At 45.0% G+C, this 22,720-nt stretch overlaps 2 protein-coding genes across 2 annotated transcripts in view; one reads left to right on the top strand and one right to left on the bottom strand.

The window, feature by feature from the left end:
• The window catches only part of LOC139762050 (uncharacterized), a 385,663-nt gene that overhangs the window by 193,812 nt on the left and 169,131 nt on the right, over window positions 1-22,720 (top strand). The window lies entirely within an intron of this gene.
• The window catches only part of LOC139762013 (protein O-linked-mannose beta-1,2-N-acetylglucosaminyltransferase 1-like), a 16,715-nt gene continuing 14,051 nt past the window's right edge, over window positions 20,057-22,720 (bottom strand). The window contains exons 8-9 of the mRNA XM_071686794.1: window positions 22,375-22,528; window positions 20,057-20,290 (exon numbers count right to left, since the gene is read on the bottom strand). Coding sequence (XP_071542895.1) covers window positions 20,057-20,290; window positions 22,375-22,528 — 388 coding nt within the window. The remainder of the gene's footprint in view (window positions 20,291-22,374; window positions 22,529-22,720) is intronic.

Below are 22,720 nucleotides of genomic sequence, written 5' to 3' on the forward strand. Positions count from 1 at the left end.
TCGGGGATTCAGATTATCTGAGGCAGTCAGCAGGTCCCCGGCAACGCCTCCTTCAGCAGCAAAGTCTACCTGGAGTTGTGTGGTACTTCGCCATTGCTTCCCTCATACAACAGCATCATGGGCTTCAGATTTCCCTTCTTCGTCATACAGTATCTCACTAAGACGTCGTCAACGCTTCAGTCCTCTTGCAAAGGCTCCAAGAGACCCGGGACTCCTTTGTCACACCTCCCTGCTCCTGCACCAGCGTTAGCGACTATCCCAGTAGTTTCATACCTTTGATCTTATTAATGGAACCACATTCCTGATACCCGTGTTTCTGTACACGTAAGTCTGGAGTGAATGAAGAAATTAAGAAATGCTCACACCTTGTAACAAAATAACAAAACCACACACACACACACACACACACACACACACACACACACACATACACACACACATACACACTTGCACCTGCTGCTCTTTAGAACAGGTTCTGTGAAGACCAGTCCTGCCCCCAGGATGTCACCTCCTGCCTCCAGTCCCGCCCCAGGATGTCACCTCCAGCCTCCAGTCCCGCCCCAGGATGTCACCTCCAGCCTCCAGTCCCGCCCCAGGATGTCACCTCCAGCCTACTGATCCAGCAGCCTCCGTCGAAGCGTACTCATTGACTTAACATCGTGGACCACCACAGCCATCCACGTTGACGCCCCTTTCCAGACCGGCGACATTTCATTCCTGTTAAAGTCGACCTCGGGAACGTCTCACCCATCTTCCAGATGTTCTGCGAGACCTGGCGACACCTGACTTTCCCTGCAGCAGTACTAAGGGATCTCTGCAGCGTCTCAACCTTCATGCAGTATGACGGGACCCGGCAACGCCTTATCCCTACTTTAGCACCACCAAAGGACCCTAGAAATGCCACAGTTCCCATGTAGCCGGACAGAGGAACACAGTCCCTCAGTCTTTCAGCAGTAGCACAATAGGCCTCTCCCTCACCTTCCACCACCAGCAGTAGTAGCTGTCCTTGCAGCTTCAAAACCTTATCCTCTTTGATATAACTTACCTATCTTTTTGCATCCTTTTGTTGGTCCTTACGATTCTAATAGTGTTGCCAAACACACCCATAACCATAGCATGTTACATTGCTCCCACGACAGCTGTCGTTTTTAGGAGAATCCCAAGATCCGCGCGTTGACATGCATTTGGGAGACAGTGAACACTGATGCCTTTATCATTTTAGCCATTTCAGCCCTCCGATCTACGTACGTATGTAAGCGGTGTTCATATCTAGGATTAGCAGCAAGTCATATGTTTGTGTTTTTCTCATACTCTATTGTCTTTCGCATTAGGAGCAAACGAGCACACATTCGGACTCTACTTGTTGTGTATAATATAACAAAAACCAGAGACTAACATCCAAAGCCAAACCCCACAGACAACTCCATGGTTTACCTTTATCACTTCTGATGCCTTGGTTCAACTCATTATCTCTCCTCATACACCACATGTAACACATTGCTTTAACATTCCTTTCGAGCTAAAGCAGACCTTGCTTTCCTCCTGAATGTTTAGGCCCTGATACCTCAAAGCCTCCTTTACTGCATCCTTTTATCTCCTTGTCCCCCTCCCCCTTTCTTCTGTTCTCCTTTCCCTTTCACTTTACATACATGGCCTCTGTCAATTTTTCCTTATCCATCCTTTCCAATTGTCTAAGTCATTTCAGTGCGCCTTAGTCGGCCTCGTAGCCAGACTGTACTTGCTAACACACTTCTCTCAGGCACTGTCATCTCTTACAAGATGAATCTTCCTCAAGGGCACATATCGTCCTCTGGCATCTCATTTCCACCACCTCCCTCCTCCTCCTCCTCCTTTTCCCTTGCATTTGTGGCACAAGACTCGCATCCACACAACACTGCCGGGACTAAAGTAACTTCAAACCAACCCAGTTTTGCCTTCACAGAGAATGACCTTCTCTTCCATGAACTCTTCAGCAGCACACCCAGGACCTTTGACCCGTCTTCCACTCTGTAACCTAAGCTTACACGGTGCCATCCACTGTCACCCTCCACCCCTAAGTACCTACAACAGTCCACATCCTTAAAGTCCTTCCCATTTAAGGTCACACGCAAACCACCCTGTCTCACCCCACTGACGCAGCTAATCATTTTCCTCTTGTTCATATTTGCTTTGTCTTTCTATCACACTTGCCCACACAGTCACCAAGTGTTCGGAGTTCCAATCAAGAGACTAACACCAGAGCTGTGTCGTCTACAAATAGCATCTGGTTCACGGTTCATACTCCCTCTCAGCCTCAGCTCAATGCAGACCTGCCCCTTGCTTCCACACGTCCATATACAGACTAGAAAAGCAAGGCTGGCATGATACCTCCTCCAGGCACACCTACCCTCACCGGGAACCAATCACTTCCCCTTATATATGTTTGCAGGTCGCCCAGACGACTTCCATAGGATGTCTCTCTCTCTCTCTAGGCATCATCTTCATGGCTTGTCGATGTCTGTGTCGTTTCACAAGTAGAGTTATCTATAAACTGATAGTTTGTGAGTGTGTGTGTGTGTGTGTGTGTGTGTGTGTGTGTGTGTGTGTGTGTGTGTGTGTGTGTGTGTGTGCTAGAAAGAGTTATTATGGATTATGGATGAAGCAGTGGCAAATGGAGGTGTGATTGATGAACCTTTCCCTTTGATGTACTATCTGGTCACCAGTAAAAAAATTGAAATTGATAAGGTGGGGAGAATTCTGATATACGTTATGGAAAAACAGAGGGGATAAAGAAGATGAGCAAGATAAATGATAATTCATGCATGACGTTAAATAGGGAAAACAATGACATTATTTTAGGATTGAAAACTTCACAGAATAAAAGAAACTGCTTAGATTGGTAACAAGAACACAGAAATTACCTTAATCTCCTTATATACAAAGCTACAGGTGGAAATATAAAGTTCTCCTTTAGAAAAGGATCACAGAAAACGAAGCCACCATTTTCTAGCGTATTTCTATGGGTAACGAAGATATATACACGTATCAGAGGTAATTCTTATCATCCGTAAAGATTCATAATGATGTACTTGCATTATGTACTTGCTATCTTTTAGCTTCTTACTTCATTGCTGTATTCTCGACAGACCATATTTTCCCAATGATATGATTAATCGAACTTTGGTTGTACATACCCTGAATAAAGCATGAAGGACCGCTGTTTTTAAAAGCCTTGGGGAGGTATTTGAGAAATATCAGAAATTAAACTATTTATCAAAATGGGAAAAGAAACACTGCCTCACTTATTCGTAACTGAATATATTGTAAGGAAGTTCTTGTTTGCCTTTAGTGATGGAAGGCTTTTCTCTCATGACTGCCATGCCCAATGTATTCTTATGGGTCAGCTCAACTTACCGTATTGATCACATGGGAAGGACAATTGATAATAAATGATTGTGATGATAAATGACTGTAATAGTAGCTAGACTGGGAACCTTCACATGACCAAGTTGAGACTTCATACTTATCCCTAAAGAGAGGTTCCACAGGAGCCAGAGACGGAGGTTCCTCATACAGTGTGAGGGAAGTCACTCATACCACATGTGGAGGAGGTCCCACATACCACATGTGGAGGAGGTCCCACATGCCACATGTGGAGGAGGTCCCACATACCACATGTGGAGGAGGTCCCACATGCCACGTGTGGAGGAGGTCCCACATGCCACATGTGGAGGAGGTACCACATACCACATGTGGAGGAGGTCCCACATACCACATGTGGGAGGTCCCACATACCACATATGGAGGAGGTCACACATACCACATGTGGAGGAGGTCCCATATACCACATGTGGAGGAGTTCCCACATACCACATGTGGAGGAGGTCCTACATACCACATATGGAGGAGGTCCCACATACCACATGTGGAGGAGGTCCCACATACCACATATGGAGGAGGTCCCACATACCACATGTGGAGGAGGTTCCACATACCACATGTGGAGGAGGTCCCACATACCACATGTGGAGGAGGTCCCACATACCACATGTGGAGGAGGTCCCACATACCACATATGGAGGAGGTCCCACATACCACATATGGAGGAGGTACCACATACCACATGTGGAGGAGGTCCCACATACCACATGTGGAGGAGATCCCACATACCACATGTGAAGGAGGAACCACATACCACATGTGGAGGAGGTCCCACATACCACACGTGCAGCAGGTCTGGTAAATGTGACCTCCCTAACCAGGGGATGTGGTACACCCAAGTTGATGATCATCCTGCATATCCCATGTGGGTGATGAATATCCCACATACCGTAGGCAAAGTAGATGCCACATATCCCCACATGTCTCAGGCCAATGTAGGAACATACATGTCATGTGTGTGTGTGTGTGTGTGTGTGTGTGTGTGTGTGTGCGTACATCCCAGGTGAGGGAGGTGTGGTGTCCCCTCCCAGCTGGTGGAGATCACACACATCCCAGGTGAGGGAGGTATGGTGTCACCTCCCAGCTGGTGGAGATCACACACATCCCAGGTGAGGGAGGTGTGGTGTCCCTCCCAGCTGGTGGAGATCACATACATCCCAGGTGAGGGAGGTTTGGTGTCCCCTCCCAGCTGGTGGAGATCACGCACATCCCAGGTGAGGGAGGGTGTGGTGTCCCTCCCAGCTGGTGGAGATCACATACATCCCAGGTGAGGGAGGTTTGGTGTCCCCTCCCAGCTGGTGGAGATCACGCACATCCCAGGTAAGGGAGGTGTGGTGTCCCTCCCAGCTGGTGGAGATCACACACATCCCAGGTGAGGGAGGTGTGGTGTCCCCTCCCAGCTGGTGGAGATCACATATATCCCAGGTGAGGGAGGTTTGGTGTCCCCTCCCAGCTGGTGGAGATCACGCACATCCCAGGTGAGGGAGGTGTGGTGTCCCCTCCCAGCTGGTGGAGATCACGCACATCCCAGGTGAGGGAGATGTGGTGTCCCTCCCAGCTGGTGGAGATCACACACATCCCAGGTGAGGGAGGGTGTGGTGTCCCTCCCAGCTGGTGGAGATCACACACACATCCCAGGTGAGGGAGGCGTGGTGTCCCTCCCAGCTGGTGGAGATCACACACATCCCAGGTGAGGGAGGTGTGGTGTCCCTCCCAGCTGGTGGAGATCACACACATCCCAGGTGAGGGAGGGTGTGGTGTCCCCTCCCAGCTGGTGGAGATCACGCACATCCCAGGTGAGGGAGATGTGGTGTCACCTCCCAGCTGGTGGAGATCACACACATCCCAGGTGAGGGAGGGTGTGGTGTCCCCTCCCAGCTGGTGGAGATCACACACACATCCCAGGTGAGGGAGGGTGTGGTGTCCCTCCCAGCTGGTGGAGATCACACACACATCCCACGTGAGGGAGGCGTGGTGTCCCTCCCAGCTGGTGGAGATCACACACACATCCCAGGTGAGGGAGGCGTGGTGTCCCTCCCAGCTGGTGGAGATCACACACATCCCAGGTGAGGGAGGTGTGGTGTCCCTCCCAGCTGGTGATCACACACATCCCAGGTGAGGGAGGTTTGGTGTCCCCTCCCAGCTGGTGGAGATCACACACATCCCAGGTGAGGGAGGTTTGGTGTCCCTCCCAGCTGGTGGAGATCACACACATCCCAGGTGAGGGAGGTTTGGTGTCCCTCCCAGCTGGTGGAGATCACATACATTCCAGGTGAGGGAGGTTTGGTGTCCCCTCCCAGCTGGTGGAGATCACACACACATCCCAGGTGAGGGAGGTTTGGTGTCCCCTCCCAGCTGGTGGAGATCACATACGCCAGCTGGTGGAGGTCTGGTGGTGACAGATAACCTTCAGCTTTATTCGTTAAGTTGGACTTCCATGCCACCAATATTGATGAGGTTGAATTCCTCCTGTGGTGTCCGAGGTGGGAGGCGCCAGATCATCTCTGCTGAAGCGTTGGAGTGCCGCCATGTGTGTCTCTTGGCGTACTGGATGGCCTTCTTGGTGGGGTTGTAGATAACGCTTACAGGGACCCCGTCACTGAGTGTGGCAGGAGACACGATGGAAGAATGATTTTCATTATTTGATCCAGGAAGGGAACTTATACTTTACACTTATGATCCAGGAAGGGAACTTATACTTTTCACTTATGATCCAGGAAGGGAACTTATACTTTTCATTTATGATCCAGGAAGGGAACTTATACTTTTCACTTACAAGCCACCACCGAATACAGCATCCCCTCCACACATTAATCTCTCTTGCATCAGTTTCCCCTCACACCAATCCTGCTGAATACAACAATATTCTCTCTACTAACTACCTTGTGACGCCATCTCCAGATAACCTATTACAATATCTTCCTTCTGAACCTAACTCCCTTTCAGACACTGAGATACTTTCACTCAGTGAATCTTACCATGTCCCCCTACACACACCATGACCATTGTCTGTACACAGTAAGCTCTGTCCACACACGAGACTCACCTCCAGATGCCAGTGTCTCATCCTCTCGCTACGTTCTAATCTTCTCCCTCAACATCACTTCCCTACGCATACATGACCCTCTACGTAGACATGGTCTTCATATGGCATACTCCTCACTGAAGGAGTATGCCATATGAAGGCCATGTCTATGGAGAAGGTCATGTACACGGAGGGGAGTGATGTTGAGAGAGAAGCTTAGAACGTAGCGTGTGGGTGAGGAGGCTCTGGCATCTGGAGGTAAACCTTGTGTGTCAACAAAGCTTCCCGGTCCCTCCTCAACATGACGGGTTCCTACCCACTTAAGGTCAGTCCAACGAGACATATTGTTTTGTACGTCACGATCCTTCACATTTCGTACCGGTCCCGATTCAAACACCGAGTCCAAGTGACTGACTCTCTCTGCACACTTCATAACAAGTGCCTTCGACAAATGTTCCCTCCGGAATACATACATACTCCATCTGCACTCAGTTCCTCCAGATGGCAAGCACAACCACGTAAGCCAGCCACAGTTTACTGACGTGTGTCTTTGCTGCGCCACACTCTGCTGGATCCAGTCACAACTCACCTCAAGAATTTTGGTGTTATGTTCAGGCCTGATTACCTCTACTGACATTTCAGTGCTTGAGCGCTAGATATCATCTGTCGATACTTAAAGGAGAACTTGGTCATTATTTTGCTTGAATCTTGCTCCTTTTTAATAGCCTCATTTCTCTTATGTGGTCGTGTCCATTTAATCACCAGTCATGAGGAGCCTTCAAAGTATTCTCTCTCTCTCTCTCTCTCTCTCTCTCTCTCTCTCTCTCTCTCTCTCTCTCTCTCTCTCTCTCTCTCTCTCTCTCTCATCCTTCAAAACTCTAACAGAATTACAGTTTACCCTCTGGTGCCTTTGATGCCAGCGTATTTCTAAAGGAAAATATGATTACATTCTTATTTCATATCCACACGTAATGTCCGAGGGGAAGAACACCCGACGGGAATGTATCATGCAATTTACACATGTGTCGCTGACTTCATTAACGTCTCATTCCAGGAAAGTCTCTGAAAAGATTTTTGTCGATATATATAGAGGCGCAAACAAGATGTGTCAATTGCTCACTGGCAGGCAGCGACTGAGGTGGGGCTTCGGATATTGCGTGTGATGAAGCAAATGGTTGGTGTGTGTGGTTGAATTCCATGAGTGGATTGAACGAATTTTGTAGATGGGATGTTTATTGGTGGATAAACCTTGTCACATTAACAGTTGATCATGTGAATGTATCCTGGGTAGACATGGGTGTAGGTGTTGCCATAGTTTGTGTCGAATGGCAGAGTCAATCTGGATGACTTGGACGAAGGAATACTCATTTGCAGGTGGAGTAAGTGTGTCTATCAGTTTAAATATGGTAACAGTAAAAGCAGACTGAGCAGGTGTTGAAGGGTTCATTACGTGTAATATAGATTAGCGTTGAGTTGAGTTGGTATATGGAAAGTGATGACTGGAGTACGTATGAGCGGAACAAGTGTTAAAACATTAACTATAGATTCAATTACTGTGTGTGGAGTTAGTGTATTCAAAAGACTTATAGATGTAGAGACGTGGGAAGAAAAATTGTGGGCAGAATACAGTTATTGTAAAGCAATATGGCGAGAGTGAATTAAGACAGAGAACTTGAGAATGGAATGTGAGGGCAGTCAGTGTGAAAAGAAGTATAGACAGAGTAGTGGGCTGAGCAGGTGTGACTGAAGTACATCTTGAGAGGACAGAACTTTGGGACAGAATAGGTGTCGGCAGAACATATGTCGTAATCAGCAGAGCAATTTCTTGTGGAGGAAGTACGGCTGTGATGTGTAAGCTGACGCAGTGTTGGGTAATTTAGAAGTATGCTCAGTGTTTATGAGTGTAGTACTGTGTTCATGATCGACTTTGGACTGAGTTAGTGCTATGGCAGTACATGTACGTAAGCGTAGCAGGTGCGAATGTAGGTGGATTAGCTATGGGTGAAATGGAATAAGTGGAATAGATGAAAATAGAGACCCCAGTGGATGGAGTAGGTGTGGTCGAAAGTTAATGATGAGTGGAGAAAGAATGAATTCAATAAGCACACACAAAGTACATGTGGATGATGGGAACATAAGCAGGGGAATGACAGTGTAGTGTGACGTAGGTCTGGCCACAGTAGGCGTGAGTGGATTAGCTGTATATATACATGCACAGTACCTGTGGGTGTGAACACAGTACTTGGGTTGGGAGAAGAGGGCGTGTTGCAAAGGGGAACGGTCGGGAGGGATGTACACCGTGATATGATATCGTGGGGCTGGAAGAGAGGGTCTAAAAGTTAGGGTTTGGCTGTGGACTTACCAGTAGGCGGAGGTCCAGCAGGCCACCAGGATGACGGGCGTCTGGAAGAACTTCAGGGAGAAGGTTCCGTGGTAGTTCTCGAACAGGTTCTTGTAATAGAATCCCAGACACTGCGGGGTAAAGAGAGAAGGAGGACCACAGTGTCTCTGAAGGCCAGCTGCAGTAGACTAACTTTGGAATACAGCTAGCTTAATGAAGGGTCAAGTTCGGGGGTCAGGTATTAGAGTGAAAAGTAACTTTTATCCATCAGTAAGCAGTGAACAGAGGTGAAAACCATAGAAATATCAGTTCATTGAGGGAATAAACATACTCTTTCGAAAAAAAATGAAGCAAAAGTGTTGAATAATGGAAGCGTAAAAAAACGATTAAAAAGTTTGTTTAATTTGAAAGGTTAAAGATGAGGGTCCGTCAAAGTCGGGGTTGATTTAGTAAGGATCAGTGTGATGTTAGTGAAGGCTAAGACGTAGGCTGCTTAGGTCAGGGTTCGAGGTGGAGAAGGAAAAGTGAAGTTAACGTAAGCAAGAGTCAACTGGGTATGCGACAGGTCAGGTCAGTGGGTGTTAAATTTAGGTCACTGAGGATACTAAGTTTATCATGGTGCAGATGTGATCATGTGTTCCACATGTGGTGATGATGGAAGAAAGAGGGAGTTCCTGCTGTCACAGAGGGTCAGGGGAGAGGGAGTTCCTGCTGTCATAGAGGGTCAGGAGAGAGGGAGTTAGAGTCGGGATTCCTGTCAATGTGGATCATGGTAAGGGTCACCACGGGAGGGATTATAAATGGGCCTTTGAACGTTATGGGTTATTGTTGTGCTATCATAAGGTGCAAGACAGGGGTCAGTGAGGTAATGGTTAGCTTTGTGCGTGTGTGTGTGTGAGAGAGAGAGAGAGAGAGAGAGAGAGAGAGAGAGAGAGAGAGAGAGAGAGAGAGAGAGAGAGAGAGAGAGAGAGAGAGAGAGAGAGAGAGAGAGAGAGAGAGAGAGAGAGAGAGAGAGAGAGAGAGAGAGAGAGAGAGAGAGAGAGAGAGAGAGAGAGAGAGAGAGAGAGAGAGAGAGAGAGAGAGAGAGGAGGGGAGAGGGGGAGGTTGTGCCTCAATGCTGAGCCAGCTTCGTCAAACGTGAAGATGGTGCCACAGTAGGATGTGTTTAGTGTCGAGTTAAATGGATCGGAGCAGAAGTTTGTGGGTTAAGGCAAGGTGACATCACCAAGAACCCTTGGGAGGTTGTGAGGAGCAGCTTTAGTTGCTTTGTAAAGCGGTGATTGTGAGGAGTAGCTTTATTTGATCTATAAAGGGACAACGGATCCAGTCAAAGTTAGTTCTAAAAGGGGAACTACCATACCAGAATATGCCGAAAATAATTTTACATTGGAACGAATAATAATTTCGTTAAAGGCAGAACAACTCCCGAGATATAGATCAGATTTAAAATTGATATGAAACATTATATGTCGTCTAAAAAACAAAAAATCTTAACCAGAAGAAAGAGACTAGATCCGCGCCCTTGGAACATGGTAAATCTATTCCTGCAGTTTATGAATGTTTTTCGAAATCAATTTCTTTGGTATCATTGTTTGAGAAATGATCGTGATCTATCTTATTTAATCACTTTATGGTTGTAGCACGGAGGTGTGCCACATGAGTGAGTCATTATGACGATGCAGACACCACCTAAGAGGACATGAAGAAATTGATGTGGGGTGTGTTTTGGAGGAGCCAAGTTCGTGTGACTGTCCAGCCTCACCCGTGTGTTGAGGGTGACATTAGAATAATGAACTATGATAAGGGATAAGTGTTGAAGGAGAGTACGCTTACCTTGCCTAAAACTGTGTACGAATTTTCCGGGTCGTCTTCCCCTCTAAGATGCATATATATGACGTAGGTTCTGTGAGGCTGAAACGAAAGATGTTTGAGATGTCATCGTATTGAATTATACTGGAATTTGTGAACAGGGGCATCACTTATCCATTATGAGGCATTTGTTAACAAAGGGGAAATAATCTTCTCATTTTGCTCTGTTTATTTAATACTTTCGTTCATGGATTTGTACCACAGTTATCAATTTTATTAAAGGTCAGGTTCTTTGGTTATGAAAGGTATGTATCAAAATTTATTCATGATATGTTACCTTTATAGAACCTAGAATCAACTCATAAGGTAGGACAAAGAATAACCTGTCAAGAATTTCCCTGAACTTCACATTTTCATATTTTTCATCAAGATTGAGAAACAGTAAAACAAATGAAAGTATAACTTCCATACTACGTCATAGAACTGCCAGATGGAGCTAGGGACCCGTAAAACGGCCACTGTTCCGCTGGACGAAGTCTTTGCCGTTGACAACAGCTGTGTTTATGGAACTTAAGAAAGGCCTCCATCTGGCATGTAGGGATGGGAGCCTCACCTTATGGCCAAGGATGACAGCATTACCTGCTTGTAATGCCTCTGTGATGGACGGAAGGGGAGCCTTACCTAATATCCTAAGACGAGTGCTTAACTAGTACTTGAGGCCTCTTTGAATTCACTCAATATTTATGGATATCAACTTTATTTGGTACCTAGAAACGGGAGCTTGACATGGTATCTTAAGATCGAGAACCTCCAGCTGACTTCCTTGAGCTTCAGATTGCACTGAACTTGGGGGACAAGATACACAATGTCAGAGTATGGAAGTCACACGTCACCAGAGCACTTGAATGTCATTGAGTGGAGTCTGGAATGTGGCTCTTGTGAGCGGGAATCTTCACCAGGTTCTTCGGAATGAGAACTTGGCCTTGTGTCTGTGAAACAGGAAAGCACATCTCTTCAAGTGGGGACGGAAGCTCACCAGATGTTTCAGAGCGAGTGTAATCAAATGCTTTTAAGAGCACTCTTCGGTATGAACTGGACATTTGTCGTAATCTGGTACTTGGGAAGGGAAATCTCGCCTTACTTGATATAAAAAGGGATCTCCATCACTTACCAGGGATTTGAAGCCTCATTTTCTCTACCTGGGATTCAAATGGTATGCGGGAATAAGGCCTTACCTACGAACAAGAACGTCATCTGTTCCTTAGGTTGGAAACTACACTTAAAGTACCGGGAAAGTGGGACCCTTACTGGTACATGAGGACGGGATATTAAGGAAAAGGGTTTGTCACTATTTACATGAAGTGGAGAGCCACACCCGCCACCTGCGAGGGAACCTTCGCCCACCATTTAGGAACGCGATCTCTGCCTAACACATTTGGGAAGGGAGTCTTACTACTATATATATGACACTGGCTTCGTCAGACACTGGGTAACTAAAGCTCCGGCGGGAGGTGCTTGGTGCCCAAGACGTCGAGGCCTGAAGCTAAGAACCTTGCGTGATGTTCCTGTAGTGAGGAGTTTTACTCAATGCCAGAAGACAGGGGCTGTGTTTTGCGACGGGACTTTACTTAACGTCTAAGGATATGAAACTTACTGAGCACCCAAAGGTAAGAACGTGATCGGATACTTAAAGACAGAAGCCTCACCCAACAATACCCGAGAATGGACATACCACAGGATGTTGAGGAAGGCATTTCACTTGGTGGCTGAGGATAGACTATCGCGTGGTACTTGCAGAGAAGTGGCTTATTACAGGGGGTACAGGAGACTCACTAGATACCTGAGGGTAGAAATATCTCGCACTATTCGCAAGCGGGAGTCTGATGCGGTGCATGGGAAGAGATAGAACCCTTGCTTGATCACTGTGCAGAGGAACCTTATCTAGTATCTGACTTGCCCAACACCTGTGAAAATGCGCCACACTTGGTCCATTGGGAGTTGAAGCTTCATGTATCTTGGCACACTACCCTCACTCACCTGGTATTTGGGCACTGGAGCCTCTGTACACGGGTGCTTGGTGATGTTGACGACGGTGGCTTGCTTGATGGTGATCATCCTGTCGAGGGCGTAGGCGAGGTGCCAGTGGCGGCGCATGTTGAGCGTGACGTTAGGGAGCGTGTTGAGGGGCCGCTGGTCATACGTCGTCTCCTGATCCAAGCCCGTCACGTGCACGCCTCCTCCACCCTCGTGCCTGGTCCTCGGCACCTCGGGGATGATGACCTCGTGCATCATGTCCACATGGTACTGGCGGGTGTACAGGTCCCAGTCTGCATCCTGCGGAGGAGGGAGGGTGCGCACCAGCTGAGGCAGGCAGGGTGTGTGAGGAGGGAAGAGCAGAAGTGAAGAAAATGGTGCGAAAGGAGTTTGAAAACCAGGTAGAAAATTAAACCAATATCAATATAGAAAGGAGAGGTAAAGAGATAACTGATAATAAATGATTTAGCACGTGAGAGTTTGATACGTACATGATATAATCTAATTCGTTCAGTGAAACTGTACTTATTTATGCAGCCCTTCACATATATGGAAATATCTTTATTGGTAATTCTTCCTTTATCATAAGTTGAACTTCATAAGATCTCTTACGTACTGCAGTCTGCCTCCATATTTTTCACTATGGCCTACATATGAGAATTTCGTTTCCTTTACACAGACATGATTTTGATATCAATTTCTAGTTTGGTTTCTTTTATACAATGTTTTCATGGCATGAAATATGAACGGTGTGAGTAATAACGTTTGAAGGAGAAAATAGAGTGAACGTGGAATAACTTTGATATAGCCAGAGTCGCTTGTGTTGCTAACTCCTGGTGTAATGCATTTGGCAAAGTATTATCTCTGCTGACGTACAGTTTCTCGTAAGTAGATTTAACACACCAAATGCAGATAAATCCAGATAGAAAAAGTATGCTCCAGTACATTATATTGTGGACTCCAGTACATTATACTATGGTTTCAGTATTATATTACCATAACTAAACATGGAATTAAACGCTTAACTTGGGAGCTAGTGATGTACTCAATACTGTATCGATGGTACCGTTTTCTGTTGTAACGAAGGAAATAAGTAACATTTTACCATTATGTGAAATAGTAACTTTTTACTTTTACGATTATTACCTTTTTCCTCTAGATCAATCCTTGTGTTTAGCCCTTCAGCATCATCTTTCGTTCTCTGTAATTCAGTCATATATTCTTATAGCTTTTGCGCTTTTCTTTCTTCTTGCGAAACTTTTCTCTTTCATTTTTGTCACAACATTTACCTCCCTTGCTGCGACCTTCTGTATTGTAACTCTTACCTTCCTATATCTTCTTTTTCTTGCCCACATCCACGACCTCTTTAATGCTGAGGTCTCTCCCCTTTTTCACACCTTTCATTTGGTTTCCCGTGTATCCTCTTCTTTCTTAATTTCTCCATCCATGCTTACCTGCTCAGTCTTCGCACAGGGCGGTTCAAATGGACTGTTCAGTTTCTGATTTTCCCTAAACCTTTCTTCGCCGAGCTTTAAAAGGTTTTCGTTCTATCTCAGTCTGCCTTTTCCAACCTTACAGCCCCCAAGGGAAGTCTAAACAACCTAAGAGTTGAGACTTGACTGCAGAAAGTCCCTCACTAGACTTAAACTAACAAGGAAAATGTCCCTATTCTTTAGCGCCTGAACTTTGAGGTGTGAGCAAGTTGCCACAAAGTCACTCAAAGTCATAGGGAATAATGTGGGCTGCACCAGGGAAGGCACGGTGTCATCCAGAGACTCACTATGTCCAGAGGCGCCCAGTTACTGAGCATCTTGCGGGCGTGGGTCCTGCTGGTCATCCAGCCGTAGTAAGGATACGACTGGACGCGGTATATACGACGCGGGTCCGACGCTGTGTGGGGGAAGGCGTTGTAACTGTAGGCGTTGACGCACAGGACAGTCTTGTCTACGTTCATCAGCGACGACGTCTGCTGGAAGTAACTGTTGAGGAAAAGGGCCAACTAGTTAGGGAAGGTACCTTACGTCTGCCTACATATGTTCAGTTGCCTGACCCGGTGATCAAGTACTGTAGTGTATCATCCTGGAAAATACAAAATCATATACAAAACTGTGTGTTGTATACTCTTATGTTCTGACATCTCTGTACCTTTATTAACGATATCTCTTGTATTGTATCTTAATTCTTTTGTAGTGAACTAGAGTTATGAAATGCTTATCTTCAAACATTCCTTACAGATGAGACTTCTGAAGTGTATGCACTCTTTTAAGCCTAGTTAAAGAAGGAGAGGTGCAAATGCACAGAATTCTGATCAGCTTCTTTAATGATTAAAATTCTGGTTCAGTTTAGTTTCGAGATGTATTCTTAGAAGAAGCAAAATACTTCTGCCGAACAGTGTCTCTGGTTGGCGATGCCAGAAAGAAAGCCTTAAAGAAACTGTAGCACAAATTTGAGCAAATAAAGCTGAGGACTTTACTTACTATATGGGTTAAATTACCAAGAGGCGAATCTATCGCTAAATATGTGGTAACTCAAAATATCGTAAACCGAGTGCAGCCGTTCACAGATAATTGATATATGAAAGACAGCTTCATCGATTGGAACAACGGTACAGTGCTTTCAGAAACAAAGACGAAATTGTTCAAATATATGAAGAATTTATTCATTTATTTATTTGTCAATTTTTTTCTTTTTTTTGCAAAGACGTTGAGGAACACTGGTCACGAACAACCAGTAGCTTAAAGACGTCAAATTAGTCCTCGGCTTTCCTGGCGTGTGTGGCGAGTCGTGTGATGTCGCTGACACTGCACAGATTGCCGTTTTCGGCAGAGATTTGAATTCTGAAGTCACCAAGTGCAGCTACTTAAGTTGCTTCCTCTCAAAGATCAAACAGAGGTGGAAGACATCATCTCAGCTGTTGTCAGTTGAAATGCGAAAGAAATCAACACCAGCCACAATCTCTCCGTCACGACCGATGGTGCACCAAGCAAGACAGGAACACACAAGGGAGTGGTTTCTGTTACATGAGGCAGATCATGATGTGTTATCCTAGCACAACATGAACGTGCTGTTCTACACACAGTCGTTCCCATCAAAACTCACAGGAACGATAGTTAAGCAAATAGTGACCAAAAAAAAAAGAAGGCTTGAACATCAGACATTTTCGCAAACCTCTTGAATATTCTGGAATATTCAGGCCTTCTACACAAAGGACGTACGATGGCTTTCCAAGGAATCCTCTATGCAGGAGAATCCTGAGTGGCTGCAAAAATATCACTTCATGGTGGACATCACTTGTAACTGACCTTAACAAAAAAGTAGTTTAGAAAAGTGATTTACGAAGAAGAGTTGCTATCACGTGAGACAAGTGTGCTGGTTCATTTCCCCTCATAAAGCAATAGAAAGAGGCAACAAACTTCGAGCTTTGCACCGGCAACCTCTAAAATGTACTTCTGGGGTCGTCTTTAGGAATTGAGAAAGAAAAAAGAAGACGTTCTTGACTATGTTTCATCCCACAAGAAGCCATTACTTCTGCACTCAGGTTCTTAACATTCACGGGAGTGGACTGAGCAGAACTCGAACCTGAATTTCCATATTTGCAAAGAAGAGAACACTGAGGGACTTCCTAAAGATTTTCTAACCGAACTTGACAATCTGGAAAAGCTGAAATCTACCCTACCACTTCATCACCGATCGACGGAACTGCATGATCACATAAAACGAAATCTCAATGTATTAGAAGTGTGCAGTCTGCAGAAGTGTGCCGCAGACTGAACCTCACTGTGGACCAATTACTTTTCCCTCTTCTTACAGGTACACACGCCTTACATCCTTGATAAAAACTTCTCACTGGTTCTAGCAGCTTACCTCTCACACCATGTATTCTTAAGATCTTCCACAAAGCATCTCCATCAACCCTGTCATATGCCTTCTCCAGATCCATAAATGCCACATACATATCCATCTGTTTTTCTAAGCGTTTCTCACACATTCTTTAAAGTAAACACTTGATCCACATATCTTCTACCACTTCTAAAACCACACAGCTCCTCCCCAATCTGATGTTCTGTATATGCCTTCATCCTCTCAATCAATACCCTCCCATATAATTTTCTAGGTATGCTCAACAAACGTATGCCTCTGTAGTGTGAACATTCACCTTTATCCCCTATCCTTTGTACAATGGCACTACGCATGCATTCCGCCAAACCTCAGGCACTTTCACGATGATCCACCCATACACTGAATATCCTTACCCAATCAATCAGTAACACAGTCGCTCCCTATATTAATAAATCCAACTGCGATACCATTTTTTCCCGCCACCTTACCGGATTCCGTCTTCCGCAAGGCTTTCGCCACTCTCCCTGACTCTCTCACTTCGCATACAACCACGACCGAAGCATCCGACATCTACCACTCTTATCATCAAACGCATTCAACAATCCTTCAAAATACTCACTCCATCTCCTCGTCACTCTAACACTACCTGTTAACACTTGCCCTTTTGCTCCCTTCGCCGATGTCTCGATTTGTTCTCCTGTCTTTCACATATAGTTTACCTCCTTCCAAAACATCTTTTCATTTTCCCTAAAGTTTTATGATACTCTCTCATCCCAACACTCATTTGCCCTCTTTTTCAACACGTGCATCTCCTGCCGCTTTCTCATATACATCTCCTATCATTTGCACTCCTTCCTTGTCAATACTGCCCAAACGCCTTTCTTTTCTCTTTCACTAACAATTTTACTTCTTCATCCCACCACTCGCGGACCCTTTTTAATCTGCCCGCTTCCCACCTTTCACATGCCACATACATCTCTTGTACATGCCATCACTTCAATAGATACCTACCATTCTTCACCCACTCCCCTTGCATCATGTGCTCTCTCATCTTATGCCACTCTACAGTCAACCTTCCTGGTACTTCCTCACTCAAGTCTCCTTTCTAAGCTTACCTACTCTCACCACTCTCTTCTTCCCGACATGGTCTCTTCTGTTTCGAAAACCTCTACAAATCTTCACCCTCGCCTCCATAAGGTAGTGATCAGACATCCCACCAGCTGCCCCTTTTAGTACATTTGCATCCAAAAGTCTCTCTTTTACACGGCTATCAATTAATATGTCTCCTGATAATGCCCGTTGACCAACTCCCCCGCTCACATACGTATTCTTGTGTATATCTTTCTTTTTACACCAGGTATTCCCAACCATGTGTTTTTTTTTCAGCACACAAATCCATAAGCTCTTCACCATTTCCACTGAATACCCTAAGCCCAACAATTATACCCTCAACTGCCACATTACTCACCTTTACATTTATATCACTCATCACTAGTACCCAGTCACTTGCAACAAAACTGCTGACACACTCACTCAACTGCTCCAAAAAACCTACCTCTCATGATCTTTCTTCTCATGACTAGTTGCATGGGCACCCATCTCTCGCCATCCACTTTCAGCTTTAGTCACATCAATCTAGAATTTACTTTCTTACACTCTATCACACACTCCCATAATTCCTGCTTCAGGAGTAGTGCTACTCCTTCCTTACCTCTTATCCTCTCACCAACCCCTGACTTTACTCCCAAGGCATTTCCAGATCATACTTCCCCTTTACCCTCAAGTTTCGTTTCACTCAGAGCCAGAACATCCAGGTTTCCTTCCTCAAACACATTACCACATACATTCAGACACCTCAATCTGAGCCTTCGAGGAGGATGAGCACTCCCCGCGTGACTTCTGTTTCCTCTTTTAGAAATTGAAATACGACAAGGGAAGGGTTTCCAGCTCCCGGCTCCCGCCCCTTTTAGTCGCCTTCTCCGACACGCGGGAAATGCCAAGGTAGACTTCTTTCCTATCATATATCTTTCTATCTATCTAGCTATCTTATATATATATATATATATATATATATATATATATATATATATATATATATATATATATATATATATATATATAAATATATATATATATATATATATATATATATATATATATATATATATATATATATATATATATATATATATTTATATATATATATATATATATATATATATATATATATATATATATATATATATATATATATATATATATATATATCTTTTTTCTTTCATACTATTCGCCATTTCCCGCATTAGCGAGGTAGCGTTAAGAACAGAGGACTGGGCCTTTTAGGGAATATCCTCACCAGGCCCCCTTCTCTGTTCCTTCTTTTGGAAAATAAAAAAGAAAAAAATAAAAAGAAAAAAAAATTGAGAGGGGAGGATTTCCAGCCCTCCGCTCCCTTCCCTTTTAGTCGCCTTCTACGACACGCAGGGAATACGTGGGAAGTATTCTTTCTCCCCTATCCCCAGGGATAATATATATATATATATATATATATATATATATATATATATATATATATATATATATATATATATATATATATATATATATATATATATATATATATATATATATATATATATATATGCGCTATCATAAATCTAAATCTTAGTTCCACTCTGCTTACCTTATAAAGTCTGGAGCAAGGTATAGGTCGTCCTCCAATATGATAGCCTTGTCCACCTCGGGGTATACCTGGAAGATGGTCTCGAGAGAGAACTTGATATGTTCGTTGACTCTGTGTTTGGTACCTTGAGAAGGGGTCATGATTCACTCGGTTGTATGGTTGACTTCAAGAATATAATCATTAATCTTATGACACTGGTTTAAGTTAAGGTTACTCGGTTGTATGTCTGATTGCAAGAATATAATCATTAATCTTATGACACTGGTTTACGTTAAGGTTACTCGGTTGTATGTCTGACTTCAAGAATATAATCATTAATCTTATGACACTGGTTTACGTCAAGGTATGTAATATTCCTAGAATTACACAAATAAAAATTAAAGAAAAAAATGTATCTTCCCACTTGTTGTGTGAAACAATATGACACCACTGACGAAGGATTTTGAGAAATTCCATTTGGTCTGGCTTCATACTGATAGCCTTACTTTCTTGATAAATCGTATATTGACTGATAGTGATAATTCCTGTCAATTTCCTTAATCAATATTATATTGATTAAATATTTCGATGTAATAACTTTAAAATGGGGCTACCATGATTATCAAAAAGTGTTTCATTCACACTTACCAAACCCCTGACACAACATGAATCGTATTGATCATTTCAAAACTCGATGGACCCATACGGGAGGATATATTTTTTTCCCACCGTGTGCACACGCTTTCTACTTGTAAACACGGCATGACCTTATAGCGCCCTGCTGTTAACTACTCAGAAGACTGTGTCGGAATGTGCTTTGTGCGTGCACGAACGAGAGAGAGAGAGAGAGAGAGAGAGAGAGAGAGAGAGAGAGAGAGAGAGAGAGAGAGAGAGAGAGAGAGAGAGAGAGAGACACTGTGTGTGGCTATGCATCCCTGGGCTCACCTCTGGGGACGGGGTTGTCATGGAACCTCACCGTGAGGTTGAGGAGGCGGGCTAGCACCTCAGCTTGGGCATCATACCCGTCCACAAGGATGGCTAGGGGCGTCTGCCTCCCGCCAGGACTCTCCCACAGCTGCTGCACCTGACGCATCACCATCGGGAACCGCTTGGCCGTCACTAGCGCAACAGGGATCACCTCCTCCAGCGGCATGAGTGGCTGGCGAGGATCACGTCACAAAAACGTAAGACTCACAGTGACTGTGCTGCTTGGGTAAGACATACAGTGACTGTGCTGCTTGGGTAAGACACACAGTGACTGTGCTGCTTGGGTAAGACATACAGTGACTGTGCTGCTTGGGTAAGACACACAGTGACTGTGCTGCTTGGGTAAGACACACAGTGACTGTGCTGCTTGGGTAAGACACACAGTGACTGTGCTGCTTGAGTAAGACACACAGTGACTGTGCTGCTTGGGTAAGACACACAGTGACTGTGCTGCTTGGGTAAGACACACATTGACTGTGCTGCTTGGGTAAGACACACAGTGACTGTGCTGCTTGGGTAAGACACACTGTGACTGTGCTGCTTGGGTAAGACACACTGTGACTGTGCTGCTTGGGTAAGACATACAGTGACTGTGCTGCTTGGGTAAGACACACAGTGACTGTGCTGCTTGGGTAAGACATCCAGTGACTGTGCTGCTTGGGTAAGACACACATTGACTGTGCTGCTTGGGTAAGACACACATTGACTGTGCTGCTTGGGTAAGACACACAGTCACTGTGCTGCTTGGGTAAGACACACAGTGACTGTGCTGCTTGGGTAAGACATACAGTGACTGTGATGCTTGGGTAAGACACACAGTGACTGTGCTGCTTGGGTAAGACATACAGTGACTATGCTGCTTGGGTAAGACACACAGTGACTGTGCTGCTTGGGTAAGACACACAGTGACTGTGCTGCTTGGGTAAGACATACAGTGACTGTGCTGCTTGGGTAAGACATACAGTGACTGTGCTGCTTGGGTAAGACACACAGTGACTGTGCTGCTTGGGTAAGACACACAGTGACTGTGCTGCTTGGGTAAGACATACAGTGACTGTGCTGCTTGGGCAAGACACACAGTGACTGTGCTGCTTGGGTAAGACACACAGTGACTGTGCTGCTTGGGTAAGACACACAGTGACTGTGCTGCTTGGGTAAGACATACAGTGACTGTGCTGCTTGGGTAAGACACACAGTGACTGTGCTGCTTGGGTAAGACACACATTGACTGTGCTGCTTGGGTAAGACACACAGTGACTGTGCTGCTTGGGTAAGACATACAGTGACTGTGCTGTTTGAGTAAGACACACAGTGACTGTGCTGCTTGGGTAAGACATACAGTGACTGTGCTGCTTGGGTAAGATACACAGTGACTGTGCTGCTTGGATAAGACACACAGTGACTGTGCTGCTTGGGTAAGACACACAATGACTGTGCTGCTTGGGTAAGACACACAGTGACTGTGCTGCTTAGGTAAGACACACTGTGACTGTGCTGCTTGGGTAAGACACACTGTGACTGTGCTGCTTGGGTAAGACACACTGTGACTGTGCTGCTTAGGTAAGACACACAGCGACTGTGCTGCTTGGGTAAGACACACAGTGACTGAGCTGCTTGGGTAAGACACACAGTGACTGTGCTGCTTGGGTAAGACACACAGTGACTGCGCTGCTTGGGTAAGACACACAGTGACTGTGCTGCTTGGGTAAGACATACAGTGACTGTGCTGCTTGGGTAAGACACAAAGTGACTGTGTTGCTTGGGTAAGACACACAGTGACTGTGCTTCTTGGGTAAGACACACAGTGACTGTGCTGCTTGGGTAAGACACACAGTGACTGTGCGGCTTGGGTAAGGCACACAGTAATGACTGACTGTGCTTCTTGGGTCATTAATCAAAATATATAATGCTACAACGGAAGTATATGTCAAAGTTAATACTCGTCCTAACATATAAGTATGATGGGAATGTATTGCGATACAATGATTCCGTAAAGAGTGTAACAACTTTAACTGACAAAGAAAATATGAGATGATTTCGTTGGATTAGATAATAATGTTACAGCATAGTAACAATCAGGACTATTGCAGTCATTTAACTTAGTAATACTCCGTAATGAACAGCTGTAACATAGCTAGTGACATCTTGCTGTAAAATGTTAAAGTGACATCTCATATAAATGACTGTAACGTTAGTGTACACAAAAGTTATCATAACCGTGAAATTATGAATAACATATGGATGGGTAGGACTCACAGCGGTGTGAGGGTGGAGATGTAGTGGGTGATGACAGTGGCAGAACTCCTTGTATCCCTCGTAGGTCTCACAGAACGCCGCCTTGGTGGCCAGTGCTGGCTCCTGGTGCCACGGACACCGCTTCTCTGTCAAGGTGACACAGGCACTGACTGACCTTGTATTGAGATGACTCACGGGAAGGGACCAGGGGAGGCAAGGGGACATGTCAGTTTCTAGGTACGGAAACACAACTTGATGCAACCAGTGTGTGTCATCACTGATCATTCTAAATGATATCTAGTTATCCGACTCGATAATGTTGGGTCTTGTGATGTGAAGGTTAGAATGAAAGATGCTTCGTATATGC

The sequence above is a fragment of the Panulirus ornatus genome, chromosome 42 (assembly GCF_036320965.1).
Source record: "Panulirus ornatus isolate Po-2019 chromosome 42, ASM3632096v1, whole genome shotgun sequence".
NCBI lineage: Eukaryota > Metazoa > Arthropoda > Malacostraca > Decapoda > Palinuridae > Panulirus > Panulirus ornatus.